Source organism: Schistocerca gregaria, chromosome 7 (assembly GCF_023897955.1).
Source record: "Schistocerca gregaria isolate iqSchGreg1 chromosome 7, iqSchGreg1.2, whole genome shotgun sequence".
Taxonomy (NCBI): domain Eukaryota; kingdom Metazoa; phylum Arthropoda; class Insecta; order Orthoptera; family Acrididae; genus Schistocerca; species Schistocerca gregaria.
Window position 1 is genome coordinate 323258366 of NC_064926.1, and position 17901 is coordinate 323276266.

At 44.6% G+C, this 17901-nt stretch overlaps 1 protein-coding gene across 1 annotated transcript in view; it reads right to left on the reverse strand.

Annotated features, from left to right (window-relative positions):
- The window catches only part of LOC126281248 (probable cytochrome P450 301a1, mitochondrial), a 232663-nt gene that overhangs the window by 97197 nt on the left and 117565 nt on the right, over window positions 1-17901 (reverse strand). Inside the window, exon 4 of the mRNA XM_049980042.1 lies at window positions 14668-14784. Coding sequence (XP_049835999.1) covers window positions 14668-14784 — 117 coding nt within the window. The remainder of the gene's footprint in view (window positions 1-14667; window positions 14785-17901) is intronic.

Consider the following 17901-nt stretch of genomic DNA (forward strand, 5'->3'; position numbering starts at 1 on the left):
TTACGTTGCAAGCCCAGCATTATATAATGTTGAATCATGAATAGTGGGACAACCGGAACAGAAGAGAATCGAAGGGTTCGAGGCGAAGTGTTATAGTAAAATCTTAAAAATTAGGTTGACTGATAAGACAAGGAATGAGGAGAATCGGCGAAGAAAGGGACGTATGGATAGAACTGACAAGAAGAAAGAACATGGTGACTGGACATGTGTTACGACAACAGGGAATTACCTCTGTGGTACTAGAGGGAGCTTCAGAGGGTAAAAAGTGTGGGGAAGTCAGAAACTTGTATACATCCAAGAAATAATTGAGGATGAAGTGTGCAATTGTTACGCTGAAATGAAGTGGTATTTGCAGACTAATAGTTATAGATATGTTTCTAGTTTGGTTGGTACATCAGAGTAATGTGACAAGAGCAAGCCATTATTGCTTAAAGTGTTAAACATGGCTGCGTGGTCAGCGGCAGTTTATAAAGTAAAATTTAAGCAATGACAGCCCTCAGTCGCAAAAATTAAGTCTTTTGGCCTGGTTTCGGCACTACCATGAATGCCTTCATCAGAAGTAAAACAGTCAAACTGGCATGTCACGCATAAAATAAATATCTAGCAATAAAGCTATAGTCACAAAATTTTAAAAAATAATTCATTGAATGCAAGCCATTGTCTGTTGCTACCTGTGGCTTGACATATGTGAGCAGCCCGTAGTGGCTTGTCTTCCATGTATAGTTCTTTAACATTTTGGGACTAAAGCTTTATTGCTTGGTATTTATTTTATACCTGACACGCCAGTTTGAATGTTTTACTTCTGATGAAGGCACTCATGGCAGTGCTGAAATCAGGTCAAAAGACTTAACTTTTTGCGACCGAGGACTGTTATTGCTTTAATTATCCGTTAATGCTTATTTTGCCCTGGGCAGTAGGTCAGATGTTGAGGTGTGCCGCATGGATGTAAAATTTTTGCGACCGAGGACTTTAGTTGCTTTAATTATCCGTTGATGCTTATTTTCCCCTGGGCAGTAGGTCAGATGTTGAGGTGTGCCGCATGGATGTAAAATGATTAGTCTATACTGAATGGCCTAGTCCACATAGTGATGCAGTTAACGAACTTGCAGCTAACATTGGGTCGTAAATTTTGTGAGATGTTTCTTGCATGATTGTTTGATGCAGTGGAGAAACAGCCAACACAGTGATGTGTGTGCATATTGAAGTACCACATATAGAAATATAGGCGTGTGTGTGCGTGTGTGTGTGTGTGTGTGTGTGTGTGTGTGTGTGTGTGTGTGTGGTGTGTGAGTGTGCATTCAATACTTGACCTGTTGCTTAGGTGAAAATAAGCATCAATATCAATGGCTTGCTCTTGCCACACATATTTCGAGAAAATTACCTACCTGATAACATACGACCTGTAATATTTACTAGCTTGCAATGACGTGAATACTGATGTAATGTACACTATTCTCAGGCACCAACAGAAATAACTGCACTTATAACTATCACACCCTGTATACAGGGTGTTACAAAAAGGTACGGCCAAACTTTCAGGAAACATTCCTCATACACAAAGAAAAAAAAATATGTTTTGTGGACATGTGTCCGGAAACGCTTACTTTCCATGTTAGATTTCATTTTATTAATTCTCTTCAAATCACATTAATCATGGAATGGAAACACACAGCAACAGAACGCACCAGTGTGACTTCGAACACTTTATTACAGGAAGTGTTCAAAATGTCCTCTGTTAGAGAGGATACATGCTTCCACCCTCCGTCGCATGGAATCCCTGACGCGCTGTTGCAGCCCTGGAGAATGGCGTATTTTATCACAGCCGTCTACAATATGAGCACGAAGAGTCTCTACATTTGGTACCGGGGTTGCGTAGACAAGAGCTTTCAAATACCCCCAAAAAAGAAAGTTAAGAGGGTTGAGGTCAGGAGAGCGTGGAGCCCATGGAATTGGTCCGCCTCTACCAATCAAACGGTCACCGAATCTGTTGTTGAGAAGCGTACGAACACTTCGACTGAAATGTGCAGGAGTTCCATCGTGCATGAGCCACATGTTGTGTCGTACTTGTAAAGGCACATGTTCTAGCAGCACAGGTAGAGTATCCCGTATGAAATCGTGGCGGTGAATCGAGGAATTACAGTACCTACTGACAAAACTAAAATGAACTCTAACATGGAAATTAAGCGTTTCCGGACACATGTGCACATAACATGTTTTCTTTATTTGTGTGTGAGCAATGTTTCCTGAAAGTGTGGCCATACCTTTTTGTAACACCCTGTATATATCTTTCAGGTATCAGGAAAGTCGTCTGTATGCCTTTGTAACGATTCGAATTTAATGTGACTGCGTTTCTGTGATTATTCTCAAAAGAGTGGCGTCTAATAATCCAGGATGCCGAAATACCACACCATACTACGACTTTGTCGTAGTATTTCTGTCGATCCCCGTTACTTCAGTATTGCAACGTTTGCTTGTTAATATGGCTGCTCAATTAAAGGATGTCTCATACAACATAACATTGGGTAGAATGTCCCTAATCTCTGCCAGTTAGGCCGACAAGGTCTGCACTGAATTATTCCCGGGAGGCACAGTCGCGGTCAGGTAACTTACGTATCACGATGAGTCGGTAAATTGCTGTGGAGATAGTGTTGCATGCCGCTGCCTGACAAGCATAAAAGTGCAGCATGTTTGTTTACTGAACGTTTAAGACTCCTGTCAATAGCACTCCGTACCATCTGCCTATTTTTCGGTAACGTCCGCACCGCCGTCGTCGGCTTTATTCGTGGCCCTTGCAGTAGCACGAAATTGATCAACCCAGCTCCGAATTGCGTGCCGTTCTGAAACTATTCCATGTCTGTCAGTGTTGAACTGCTGTCGAAACTTGAGGTGCATAGCTGCCACTCTGTCACCATTTTTAACTTTTGCAATCCCCCGCTCTCTTACAGTCAAAAAAGCGCAATGCGCCGAGATCAAATGGTCCATTGTAACTAAAATGGTATCCTCCCTGCTACACTCTACTCCTTTTGGTTTCGGTCTCCCTGTATGGCAGAACTAGCTACCAGCCGCACCTGTACAGTCTTCTAGTTGAGAGGTCAGGCAAGTATACGAGAAAAGTAAGGAGAAAATGAAAGTCAGATGCTCGACGAGAGGACAAGTTCTGTAGGTATTTACTTTTGTACGTTCAGTGACCAACAGCACGTTGACATTTAGATGTTGACAAATGGAGCGTCCGCACTCGACTTTCCTTCATGAGCAAGTGCACGCCTTCTTGGACAGTTATGCATAATGTACCTAATGTATCTGGGGACACAGCAAGCCGTGATTTTTCGACCTGGTCGTATAGCTTTTTGTGAGTTTCATCTTTTCAAAGAAGTAGGGTTTATTTCTCTAGATTCCCATAATGGAAGAATATTTTATTTTTAATTTCCCTAACAATCAGATTATACCGTTCGCTCTAAAATAAATCATAGCTAACATTTATAAAGCAACAAGGTTCAGGAAGAAAAAATGAGGAATTACTTAATTTTCAAGCAGAAGAATTCAGTTATTTAACGAAAAAAAAGTGTAGTACACTTCCTTGCGACAGTGGTAAGTGGTACAGATCGGGAATGAATCCGTGCTGTAAACTAGGGATCGTTAACCTGGTATACCGGCCAGCCAGAGTGTTGCTTGTACGCGGTTTTACAGGTTCGTTTAGTCAAATCCCTGGCTGATCCCATAATCTCTACATCAGAAAGTAAGATACAAAAAGTTAAAATATGGTAAACGCACAACAAAGTTTACGCACTTCAGTTACACATGACGCACACAATTAGCTGTCTTAGATTAACTGACGGTTGCGACCACAAGACAAAAATAAAATAAATTTGGCGAATCGTGAAGACAACGGACCTCGTACGACTAGTAGAAGGGAGATAGCAAGGCATCGTTGCTCTTCGTATTTCTGCAGCCTACACCTACACTTTGCAAAAAGCTGTCATGTGCATGGTAAGGAGTGCATCCCTTTGTACCATGTTTCAGGAGTTCATCACGTTCCCTTCACGCGAGAAGAACGGTAGTTTAAATGTCTGTATGTCTGCGCTGTAATTAATCTCATCTTATACTCGCAGACCCTACTTGTAGCATATCACCAGGTTTCTCACTTAAAGCAGGTTTTTTAACTTTGTAACGAGGATTTTGTAGGATGGTTACTATATATCTTCAAGCGTCTTCCAGTTTAGGTTTTACACCATCTCCGTGACACTCTCCACTGGATCATACGAACCGATGGTCATCTGCGTTGTACTTCTTTGTATGCGTTCAATTTCTGTTTTAACATACAATAGTAAATAAACACTTTTATAAATATGGCATTAACTAGTCATCAAACATTAACACAGTTAGAATCGTTGGATTCTTGTTTCTGAGGGAAACTGAAGTCCGCAAGAAAATAAACGAAGTAGCAGCGACTGACTTGATGTTCCAGAAGTTCAGCATCCTTCACGGGATTCAGTTAGTGTCGAATAAAAACACAAGCATGTTTCATTAATATTTCACACGACCTGGACTACGGTTAAACAGATATTCAGAGAAAATAGTTGCAACACCTGCAGTCGATTGCTGCTAATAGCATCAGAATCCCAAGGGCATACAGCATGGAGAGACGATTTTGAATACGGCAGAGCCAACAGAGCAGAGTAATGTTGTAATTTCAGCGGCTGTTGCGCTGCGACGACGGTATCTTAGCGTAGTTGGCGATGATCTAATAGAGCTGGTTGCGCGAGGGGGACTTCACTTTGCTATTGGACCGCCTATTTCGCTATCTTCTCAGTTTTCCAAGCGGACGACTAGTGTGGCTGTGGTTAGATGGTGTAACCGTTAAACATTCGATGTAGTCGGCCTCTGCCATCGATGTGTTCGTGTAATCGTCCAACGTTGGGAAAGATGTAAGGTGTCTCTTCCTCAAAGACGCCGGGGTTGGTTGGAAGACTCCTCGTCATCTTGTATGTGGACGAGGGACCCTGCCGTTTGGGCGTTCTGGTATTCGTGCCGCTATTGGTAATTGCAGCATTCCGCTCCTTTCGACTGACGCAAGTGTCTATTCGTCTTGATTGGTTATGTGCACTCTAAGACAAAGAAAACGATGCACCAAGAAGGAGTTATGTAAGTCGGTCAAAAATCGATATAGATACACGTCTCGATGAAAACAACAAAACCGTAAACTCTGGCATCCGACTGATGAATATTTGACGCTACAGCCCAATTTCACCGCGCAGCTGGAGACGTTAGTAAACAGGGGACATGTCACAGAATGAGATTTTCACTCTGCAGCGGAGTGTGCGCTGATACGAAACTTCCTGGCAGATCAAAACTGTGTGCCCGACCGAGACTCGAACTCGGGACATGTCGATACCGGGGCATAAAGTCTTGGCAAATTTCGTGGACTCAGTTCATAAGTAGGCTGTTTAGGTTTTTTATGTTGGTAACACCACGTAGCGCTCTGTATGAAAATCACTGTCTGTGCTGGGTGCAGTCTGTGGCTGGTTTGCATTGTTGCAAATATTCGCTATTGTAGTGTTGGACAGTTGGATGAGAACAGCGCGTAGCGTTTAACCGTTGGAGGTGAGCCGCCAGCAGTGTTGGATGTGGGGGGAGAGAGGGCAGAATTTTGAGAGCGGACGATCTGGACGTGTGTCCGCCAGTGACTTTTGAACATTATTAAGGTAAATACACTCCTGGAAATTGAAACAAGAACACCGTGAATTCATTGTCGCAGGAAGGGGAAACTTTATTGACACATTCCTGGGGTCAGATACATCACATGATCACACTGACAGAACCACAGGCACATAGACACAGGCAACAGAGCATGCACAATGTCGCCACTAGTACAGTGTATATCCACCTTTCGCAGCAATGCAGGCTGCTGTTCTCCCATGGAGACGATCGTAGAGATGCTGGATGTAGTCCTGTGGAACGGCTTGCCATGCCATTTCCACCTGGCGCCTCAGTTGGACCAGCGTTCGTGCTGGACGTGCAGACCGCGTGAGACGACGCTTCATCCAGTCCCAAACATGCTCAGTGGGGGACAGATCCGGAAATCTTGCTAGCCAGGGTAGTTGACTTACACCTTCTAGCGCACGTTGGGTGGCACGGGATATATGCGGACGTGCATTGTCCTGTTGGAACAGCAAGTTCCCTTGCCGGTCTAGGAATGGTAGAACAATGGGTTCGATGACGGTTTGGATGTACCGTGCACTATTCAGTGTCCCCTCGACGATCACCAGAGGTGTACGGCCAGTGTAGGAGATCGCTCCCCACACCATGATGCCGGGTGTTGGCCCTGTGTGCCTCGGTCGTATGCAGTCCTGATTGTGGCGCTCACCTGCACGGCGCCAAACACGCATACGACCATCATTGGCACCAAGGCAGAAGCGACTCTCATCGCTGAAGATGACACGTCTCCATTCGTCCCTCCATTCACGCCTGTCGCGACACCACTGGAGGCGGGCTGCACGATGTTGCGGCGTGTGCGGAAGACGGCCTAACGGTGTGCGGGACCGTAGCCCAGCTTCATGGAGACGGTTGCGAATGGTCCTTGCCGATACCCCAGGAGCAACAGTGTCCCTAATTTGCTGGGAAGTGGCGGTGCGGTCCCCTACGGCACTGTGTAGGATCCTACGGTCTTGGCGTGCATCCGTGCGTCGCTGCGGTCCGGTCCCAGGTCAACGGGCACGTGCAACTTCCGCCGACCACTGGCGACAACATCGATGTACTGTGGAGACCTCACGCCCCACGTGTTGAGCAATTCGGCGGTACGTCCACCCGGCCTCCCGCATGCCCACTATACGCCCTCGCTCAAAGTCCGTCAACTGCACATACGGTTCACGTCCACGCTGTCGCGGCATGCTACCAGTGTTAAAGACTGCGATGGAGCTCCGTATGCCACGGCAAACTGGCTGACACTGACGGCGGCGTTGCACAAATGCTGCGCAGCTAGCGCCATTCGACGGCCAACACCGCGGTTCCTAGTGTGTCCGCTGTGCCGTGCGTGTGATCATTGCTTGTACAGCCCTCTCGCAGTGTCCGGAGCAAGTACGGTGGGTCTGACACACCGGTGTGAATGTGTTCTTTTTTCCATTTCCAGGAGTGTACATTGCTTGTTCTCTATCAAAATCTTTCATTTGCTGACTAAGCCTATCAGTAGTTAGAATCTTTTATTTAGCTGGTAGTGCTGGCGCTCGGTATATTGCAGTAGTTCGAGTAACAAAGATTTTTGTGAGGTAAGTGACTTATGAAAGGTGTAGGTTATTGTTAGTCAGGGCCATTCTTTTGTAGGGATTATTGAAATTCAGATTGCGTTGCGCCAAAAATATTGTGTGTCAGTTTACTGTTGATCAGAATAAGTAAAGAGAAAAATGTCTGAGTTCGTTCAATTTTGCTCAGCTGTTTGAGAATCATATAACGTAAGATTTTTATCAGCACAGTCATTCATAATTTTTTCCAAAGGGGACGTTTCAAGTTTGACAGTAACTATGGCTCGTACACAGGCGCGTGAACAATATGTCATCACCTGTGGGAGGACCTGTAGTTGGGCTCGAAGAACCACCTGGAGTAATCAGCGAATCGTTCGATATTTGAATAGGAGGGATGGCACTATTCGACAATGTTGGTAGGAAAGGGTGAACCACGGCCGAACACAGTGGAAGTGGTCGACCAAGAGAGACTTGAGAACGTCAGGACCGAGCGTCATCATTATCATCGATCCGACGTGCAACTGGTGCTCCAGTGACCCATACCATTAAAAGGCGGCTCTCAGAAAGGGAGCTGAGCTCATGGCGCCCGTCGTGCTGACTACGTACTGACCTATGTACATCAATAAGCCCGTTATCACTGGTGTCGAGCGCATTCGGCCTGGAATATCATTGACTGATGTAGAATAGCCTTTAGTGACGAGTTTGGAAAGATACTCATCAGGAGGACATCTAGCAACTCTGTCAATCACTGCCAAGTCGAATAATTGCTAGCGCAAGGGCCGCAAATGCACCAACGCATTACTGAGTTGCTCAGTTTATGAATCTCTTTTTATTGAAGAAGTCATCAAATTTTTATAAAATTGTAATAATTTGTTTTATGGTACATGTACATCACATCTACCGGTTTCCGTCCAATTCAGATAACTTCTTCTTGGTACGTCTTTTCTTTTCCTTTTTTTTTTTTTTTCTTCTTAGAGGTTGTTTGGTATGGTTGCTTCTGCCATGATTCCGGGCCAAGCTGTCGTGGTGGTGGTGATTGCAGGCACGAAAAACCTTCAAGGTGCAACTCGTAGATGCATCGCCGCACTATTCCTGCTAGGTTTTACGGCGCTATTTCTGTACGATGATGACTGGGAGATAAAAAGGTTGATGCCTATGCCTACAAATGATGACTGGGTCTACTTATGGTGATAGCATATGTTCATCGGGCTGTGGCAGGTGAAAAATAGTCCGGGTTAACTGCCAGAAAGCGATTCCGCTAGTTGCCATTGATGTGTTTAGTTCAGTACATACTTAGAAAGGTGAACAATGCTGTCGCCCATTTGTTCTACGAGGGTAATCCAAAACGTAAGGTCTCCTATGTTTTCATAAGTCAAGAACTCTGTTTTTGTGGCAGTTGGTCACACTGTTAAGAAAAGTGCTTCACGAGCTGTGTGTAAACATGTGCACGTCGCGCTGAGGCGCTCAGTCTTGGCTTGGCAGCCATTGAGAATGGAGCTCCCATTGTATGTTACCGCCAAGTGCGAATTGCGCGCAGTTATTCGGTTTTTTAACGCAAAGGGCATTGCGCCGATTGAAATCCATCGCCAATTGACGGAAGTGTATTGTGAGTAGTGCATGGATGTCAAAAACGTTCGCAAGTGGTGTAGAGAGTTTGCAGCTGGTCGGATCGAAATTCACAACGAACAAAGGAGCGGGAGGCCATTCAGCGTCTGAAGAGACAGTGTTGAAGTATAAGCAAAGCATGTGTGAAGATCGGCGGATCACCCTGGATGATCCTTGCACGTTGGTTATTGAGGTTTCCCGAAGCACCACTCACAGAATTTTAACGGAAACATTGAACTACCGGAAGGTGTGTGCAAGATGGGTGCCCGCGCAATTCTTCACCGACTTGCAGCCAAACAGGACAACTTTCTGGACTCAATTGTCACGGATGACGAAACCTGAGCATACCACTTTACATCTGAGACCAAGCAACAATCACGGAAGTGGGTATCCTTCTTCGCGAAAGCCGCGGAGCTGGCGGCGAGTTGGAATGACATGGGCATACAGAAACTGCCACAACGTCTACAAAAATGCATCGACAGAAATCGTGATTATGTCGAAAAATAGCTAAATGTTCAAGCTGTAAACTGGCGTAAACCTTTGTAGAAAAACAGGTCTATGTACTTATAAAAAAATAGGAGACCTTACTTTTTGGATTACCCTCGTATATGGTACGAGGCATGAGTTTCCTGAAAGTGTGCCCGAAGCGATCTTCTGGAACACTGCATTAGAGCTGGAACGGAATGGATGGAAGGTGCTGTATGCCATTTAGGGTACATAAGTTTGAAAGTGTTTGGGATGGAAAACGAGCCCACTGTCCAAGACTATTACTTCTACTAAAAATAGAGGCCTTTGACTAATATGGAGGCCATTTGTACCACATATACCATAAAAATGGTCCCATGGCATGTATGTGGATGTGGCCTCAGCGAACCTGCTGCCATGTATATACCAGCATGCAAGCATTTTGGTTCTGGATACCACAGAGCGCCCACACTGGATGCATGGCGAGATGTGCATCTATATGTGATTCGTAATTACTCAAATAGGGAACGATCCTGTAGATGTTAGCTGCGCATTCTGGGACGTAGTGATCAGGGTCAAATATTGCCAGCAGTGACCTATACATACACTGCGACCTGTACACACACTCATGGATTTTTGCATATCACAGATGATGGTCAGAGCCTCCTTTTCAATCTGTGAATACTTTCGTTGGGCAGGCATATGCAACTAGATGTTCAGACCTATCGCTTGGACAATGCAACAATATTGCTCCAATCCCATAGGAGAGGGGATCCATTGCCAGAACATCAAAGTAATCAGGGAAAAAGCGATTGGGATGCATTAGCAGTAGGGAAGGGCTGCTTCCATTAGTAAAGCTACGCGGAAACGACGTCAGGTTTATGAAATCTGACCAGTGGTGTGGCTATTCGCGTATCGTATAGTGCCAGTCTCTTATCTATTTCGTGATAATACTGTCCTTCTTTGAACTCTTTCGATGTCCTCCGTCAATCCCATTTGATGCAGATCCCATTCCGCACCGCAGTATTCCAGAAGAGAGCTGACAAATGTGGTCTAAGCTGTCTCTTTAGTAAACCTATTGCACTTTCTAAGTCTTCAGCAAATAAATCGTAGTCTTTGTTTCGCTTCTCTCACAACATTATAGATGCGTTCCTTCCTATTTTTGTTACTCGTTATTGTAATCTCCAAGTATTTAGTTGAATTGACAGTATTTAAATCTGTGTGATTTTCCTGTCACGGAAATTTAGCTGATTTCTTTTAGTACTCTTGTGGATGGCTTCACACCACACAGGTATCATGTCTAAACCATTCTGAAATTGAGTTTGATCATCTGATGACATTACAAGACGTTAAATGACTGCATTATCAGAAAATAATCTAAGAGGGCTGGTCATATTACCTCCTACGTCGTTTAGGCAGATTAGGAACAGCACAGGGCATATAACACTTCTTTAGGGAATGCTAGAAATCACTTTATTTTACTCGATGATTTCCCATCAATTACTACGTATGTTGCAAAATTCTATTGCAAGGTGTCGTTGGTGCTATGGGTCTGTAGTTCACCGTATTACTCCCACTTCCTGTCTTGAGGTCTGGTTTGACCTGTGCAACTTGCTATTTCTATCGCGCAGTGAAAGTATTATTATGTCTTGCCCCTGGTAGTATCACCAGAAACACTTCCGGTCCGCACCATGGAAAGTCCCAGCAACAAGCGGCGTTTGCAAAGCGTCCGCAAGCCGCGAGATGATGGTGCAGCGGTGCTGTATATAAACTCCAAAACTGCAGAAAATCCGTCCAGTATCGTATGCGCCAGGAAGGGACACCGGAGCGCTACAACACCTGTTTGTCAAGTGGAGTAACTGCTACTGCAATTGCTGTTGTTGTTGTTACTGATGTAAGAGCAGCTCTTGCTTTGCTACTCTTTTTTTTTTTCAATAGGTCCAGTTGTTTTTATTGTTTTTAGAACAGCTTAAGAATTGCTACTTCGTCTTTACGAACTGGCTAGATCTAGATAATGCTCTACACACGTAATATTTATTGTCACTGACATTGTATATGTCTTGCACATATGAGACAGATACCTCACCATTTAGTGTGGCCCACAGTAGTAAATAAATACTTATACAGTAACATTATTTACTGGCCATCGAACAATAATACAACTGAAACCACCTGATCTTTGCATTCGATAAATTTAAAGAGCTTAGTAAAATACACGAGGTCGCAGCACCTGACGCTTAAAGTTCACAAGTTCAGCGATATCACTGAATGTGCTCAGGACACTTGATAAAGCGATCAGACCACAGTCGCATAGAAACCCGGAGGAAATGTTTCCATCGCTGTTGTCATTCGATGTCTTGTTGCCATATAGCATGGCGAGCGACGAATTCGGTGGAGTCCAACGGAATAATGTCATAATCAGAGTCCCGCGGCATTTGCGGTGAGAGGACGATGACTTATCGTAGCTGACGATCATCTGCTGGAGATGGCTGCCCAAACAGAACTGACTTCTGCCTGCTCTATGGTCGGGCCATATCGCCATCCTTATAATTCCCCCATTTTCTTCGCCAGTGATCACATGGCCGCTTGCGGTGGAGCCGCTCAACCTATTTCGTGTTCTCAGCCTTCGACAGGTGTTCATCCTCCAATGGGAAAGATAAGTGCTTCTTTCATTGGTGACAATCAAGAGTAAAAAGTTTACATTTACACTAAGGTCTATTTGCTGCTAGACTGATGCCGCTACGTCGGTCGGAGTGGCCGAGCGGTTCTAGGCGCTACAGTCTGGAACCTTGCGACCGCTATGGTCGCAGGTTCAAATCCTGCCTCGGGCATGGATGTGTGTGATGTCCTTAGGTTAGTTAGGTTTAAGTAGTTCTAAGTTCTAGGGGACTGATGACCTCAGAAGTTAAGTCCCATAGTGCTCAGAGCTATTCGAACCATTTGAACTGATGCCTCTACATGAAGCTAATTGGTGCCTAATCATCTAAAGTGATTAGCAATGAAGGTAGTATACTGGATACTCATCTGACAATTCAAAGTGAGCAACTATGCATCTGCCCGTCTAAGTAACGGTGGCTGAAACAGGTAGCGCCTTCTTTTTAATTGACACACAACTATGCTCCTTCACAAGTAGCTGAATATGTCTTCAAGTGCGGTACACAGTTACTTCTATCTCCAACATTACCATTTGTATCACATTTCGCGATCCACGGCTCAAAAAACGTCATTGTGCGTACACTTAGAGAGTATGCGATCCTTTCTCACTGACTCTCACAACACAATGCCTCCAATGAATTCGTAAACTCCCGTTTTTATCTTCACGTAATTCCTCAAAAATTTAAGTTATAACGAGTTATAAGAATATAATCAAGATATAAGCAGTTACAAGATTCTAAGTGTATGAAAGGAACACTGTGGTTGAGAAAGGAGCGACACAGGATTGTAGCCTCTCACGCTATTCAAGTTGAGTAAGCAGTACAGAAAACGAAGAGATATTTGGAAAGCATACCAAAGATCACGGGAAGAAGTAAACGCTTTGAGTCTTGACAGCGACACCGCAATTCTGTCAGATACGGCAAATGATTTGCAAGAGTAGCTGAAGAGAATGGATAGCTTCTCGAAAACAGCTTATACGATGAAATCAACATAAACAACAACTATGGTAAAGGAATGTAGTCGAATAAATCAGCTGATGCTCACAGAATTAGAAACTGAGGCACTGACTGTAGAACAGAGAATATGAATACATAGATCATCTGACGGGAAAGGTAAGCAGCAATTTGCAGCTCTTTACTGCTAGTGCTATGGAGTTTAGATTACATTAGATTAATAATGAAGGAATTATCCGAATGGGACGGAAATTGATAGATGTGATGCACATGACAAACAAATTATTACAATTTCAGAAAAATTGGTTGATTTATTCAAGAGAAGCAAGTCAATAACTCGTTGGTCCACTTTTGGCACTTACGAAATTTGTTATTCGGCTTGTCATTGACTGTTAGTGTTATTGGATGTCCTCTTGAAGAATACCATACTAAATTCTGTACAACTGGATTAGATCGCCAGAACCCTGAGCTGGTTGGAGAGCCTCTCCATAATGCTCCAAACATTATCAGTTTAGGAGAGATACGGTGTCTCTACTGGCCAAAGTAGGGCCTTGCAATCACGAAGACTAGCAGGAAAAACTCTCGCTGGGTGCGGCCGGGCGTTATCTTGCTGAAAAAGCTCAGAATGGATTGCTTTGAAGGGCAACAAAACGGTGCGTAGAATATCGTCAAGGGACCGCAGTGCTGTAGGGATGCCACGGATAGCAGCTGCTATGAAATCGTCGCAGCTCAGTTCGAAGGTAATTCATTAGTGCAACCCCCTTTCCGTGAAACCCCTAGTAATGGTCCTTTCGTCGAGGAAGCACGTGGGGTGGTGATGATGAATGCAAGGCTCTGAGTGTCTCTCTCTGAGGGTTGTCCAGTCCTCAGATTCTGTCGTCTCTCTATGTCACCCCTTCCTTCTTGACGCAGTGTACCGTCCAGGTTCACCATTTTCTGCCAACATCGGTGAATAGTGGCATCGCTTCCTATTCAAAATGACTAGCGTTTCGACAATTACTCCAGCTGGCTGGCTTCCTTGAGACCAACTTCACGTCCTCTCTAAAATGCTATCTGCATATGAATGGCATATTTCAATAGTGGTACAAGTCCATTTTTTGTTCATATTGAGATACAAAGTCCTAAAGTTAAATGAGGGCTGAAACACCTGTGGTTGAGATACCAGCAATATACAAGCATATGGCTTCTTGCAAGAGATGAATCTTTCTTTCTGTTTGTTTGACTCATTAATTTCAGAAGCATTATAGACAGAAAAGTGGAGTTAATGGACTTGTACCACTATTGAAATAAGCCCTTCATATAAAGTTCACGCACCGTCTTACAGGTTTCTGTCCAACTGTATCCGAGAAATGAAATTCGAAAAGACCTTATGCCCTGGTATCGACGTGGCCGATGTTTACCAGCCTTGCCAGCTACGCGGTGAAATTGCGCTGCAGCACTACACATTCATCGATCGGCCGCGAAAGTTTACAATTCTTCCTTTTTCTGTCATACCTGTATAATATCTATTTGTGACCAATTTGCCTAACCGCTTCGCGGTGCTGTTCTTTTTCTATTTTTTGTTTTAGACTGTGTTATTTACTTGCTTTTACGGGCTCCTGAAATTGACCAGTAACGATGAAACTGGATGTTATCAGGCTTGCGTTTATATGTATTTACAGACAGGCCTTACATGCGGAGAAGCCGCAGCGTGTCCCGGGCGTAACTTGGACGTGGTTCCACTTGTACGAGTGTTGGACAGAGCAGAGACTCACCTGCGGACCAGGTCCTCCGCGGCCTGCTGTATGGGCGCCACGTAGAGCCGCGCAGTCCTGGGCTGCAGCATCGGCTGCTGCACCCTGCTGCGAAACGCCTGCCAGTCCTCGCCGTGCCTGCAACACCACACGAGGCCGTGTCCATGGTCTTGATATTTATCAAACTCTGGGATGATCATCACAGGACGTGAATTAAATAATTAAACTTTCGTTACATTTCGAATTCATGTCCTTCGTCTACATCAGTATGAGATGTGGCCCTCACGAACACGAATGTCATCTTGAGAACTATCTTGTAATGCCTGTATTACGTGCAGTGTAACCTCATGATGACTGCTGGATGGATACTGGTGTGAAAGTAACAGGATGGGGAGCGGGTGGGTATCATGGTAGTCATGCCTTATCCCCTCCCCCTCCTTTCCAAAAAAGGCGAAAGTGCTGTACTAAACACTAATTCAAAGAAAATATTAAATTTGTATTAAAACCTACAGTCCAGCTACCACAACAACTATGCTTTTGGAGGTAACAAGACTGGGGTGCAACGGTCGAGCAGCTCGTACAAGCCATACATTTCTGCAGTCAGTGCTGAGCGACGGTTGAGGTGATGTAGAGTCCAACGCCACTGGACAGTGGATGGCTGGAAGCGAGTGATTTGGTGTGATGAATCATGCACTGCCCTTTGGCGATCCGACGAAATGGTTTGTGTTTCGCGAACGAGTTAGGTTCGGCGAATGTCTTGGAGAACGATGCCTGCTGTCATGCATAATGCCAACAGTGAAATATGGAGGAGTTGGATAACGACATGGGGGCGTTTTTCGTGGTGAGATAGATGCGGAAGGATGTGAACACATTTTACGGTTGTGTGTAGTAGAGATATAGTTCCAAGACAGCTGCTACACGTATCTGCATAATGACCCTGTCATCACGTAACATTTGGGAGGAAATGGCTTGGGGAGTATAAAATTCCTGAAAAGGACTGGTCTACCCGAAGTCAAGACCTGAACACAATGGATGAGCTAGAACACTGTGGTATCAACGTTCGATACCACACTTGTTAGAGGTTGCAGTTATCGACCGCGGTCCGTAATAGATATCGCTGGACCCGCGAGTCGCGACTAGCGCGGCTAGCGCCGCTGCGCGGCTTGTGACAAGTATCTAGCGAGATCTCGTCCACTCTTGCTCGGGACGTTAACTATGAATGTAAGCATAGCCTTCAGCTGATAGGAAGCAACCTCTAACAAGGCGCTTAGTCTAGTATGGCATAAGTAATGCCTCTCTAGATACATGTTCGTATGCAGCATACGAAGAAGCCTGTAACACAAGTACAATATGTATTATTTTTTACCAACGACTACTAATTATTTCAGTCATTGCAGATACAGGCTATGCATCTAGCTCCTTACCGACTGCACTGCCAAACCTGCAATATATGTTTCCATTTAGCATTGGCCAGCTGTCATCATAACAACGGACGACGAGAATCATAACAAACACGACTTCGCTCCAGACTCCAGCGTCTATCAACGCTAACTCTTCCGGTTCTAGCTCCTTAGAATGGATTGCCATTCCTACACAGACATCAGATGCCTCACTGGACGTACAAGTATCTCTAGCAAAGCTGTCATAGAGGTAATGGGAGAGACATTCCGTAACAGGTAGCACCCGCGGTCTGGAGTAGCATCTTCGATTAGTAATCAAAACGTCCTCTGTTCAAACCACGACACTTCTTCAATTATGGATAAAAATCATCAGCAGTGGTGGCCGAAGACTTCCGGCATTCTGCCAACGGCTTTCTTAAAGAGAGGACGCAGAAGCAGACTGAGTTTCAGGGCAGTCTCTTGCCCTTGGGATGGAACTGCCCCTAAAAGACGGAAGAATCAGCAATTATAAATAGTAAAAAGATGCAGAAGGCAATAGAAACCACTGCATTAAAAACACATAATGCGTATCCACAGGACATGTGGTTTATATTTGAAAAAGTGTTATGTGACCTCTCTGTTAGCAAAATATTCCGTGTTAGCCCCCAATCGGTTCTCGGAGAGTTGGCTGCCAAAGGGATGGTGGTCATGAGAAAAAAACTAAATAACTGAGAAAATGGTAATGTTCTACAAATCAGGGCGTGGAATTCCGGCAGAAATTTGAACATGATACAGAAAACAGAAAATCTGAAAAGGGAAATACTAAGTGGGTGTCAGTGAAGTGAAACGGAAAGAAGACAAGGATTTCTGGTCAGACGAGTATAGGGTAATATTAGTATCAGTAGAAAATGGTATAACGAAAGTTGGATTCGTTATGAATAAGAAAGTAGGGTAGAGAGTGATTGCTGTGAATTGTTCGTTGATAGGCTTGTTCCCATCAGAATCGACAGCAAACGGACACCGACAACGATAGTTCAGGCATACAAGCTGTCATCGCAAGTGGAAGATAAAGAGACAGAGAAAGTTTACGAGGTTATTGAACGGGTAATTTAGTTCCTAAAGGGAGATGAAAATCTAATACCCATGGAGGACTGGAATGCCGTTGTAGAGGAAGGAGCAGCAGAAAGGGTTATGGGAGAATAAAGGCTTGGTAGTGGGAATGTAGAAATGAGAGAGGAGAAAGACTAACTGAATACTGCCACAAGTTCCCTGGTTCAAGAATCGCAAGCGGAGGAATTATGCTTGGAAAAAGCTGGAAGATAACAGGAACCTTTCAGTTGTATTACGTCACGGTCAGGCAGAGATTCCGAAATCAGATATTAGATTATAAGGCTCACCCAGGGACACATACACATTCGGATCACAGTTTGGTAACGACGAAGAATAGGCTGAAGCTTAAGGGAAGGAAGAATCAGTGTGCAAAGAATTGGCATTCGTAAGTATAAGAAATGAAGAGTTACGCCTGAAGTTCTCTGACACTACAGATACGGCGATAATGAACAGTTCAGTAGGCAGTTCAGATGAAAGGGAATTGACACACTGTGAGTTGCCTGTTTATGTGTGTGTATGTTGTCAGCGCGACAGACTGCATTAATAACTGACAGCGCTGTGTGCCCTCTGTAAGAGACTCTGTGGCTGGTCGGACTCTCAGTTGTAGGTGAACAGCCAGCAGTGATGGCAGTTGGAGGTGAATAGCCAGCAGTGATGGAGGTTGGAATTTTATAGTTAGCAGTAATGGAGGTTAAAGGTCTGAAGTGTTAGCGCGTGCGGACGGTCTGGAAGTGTGTCCGTCATGCAAATTTAATTTTGTTGGTGA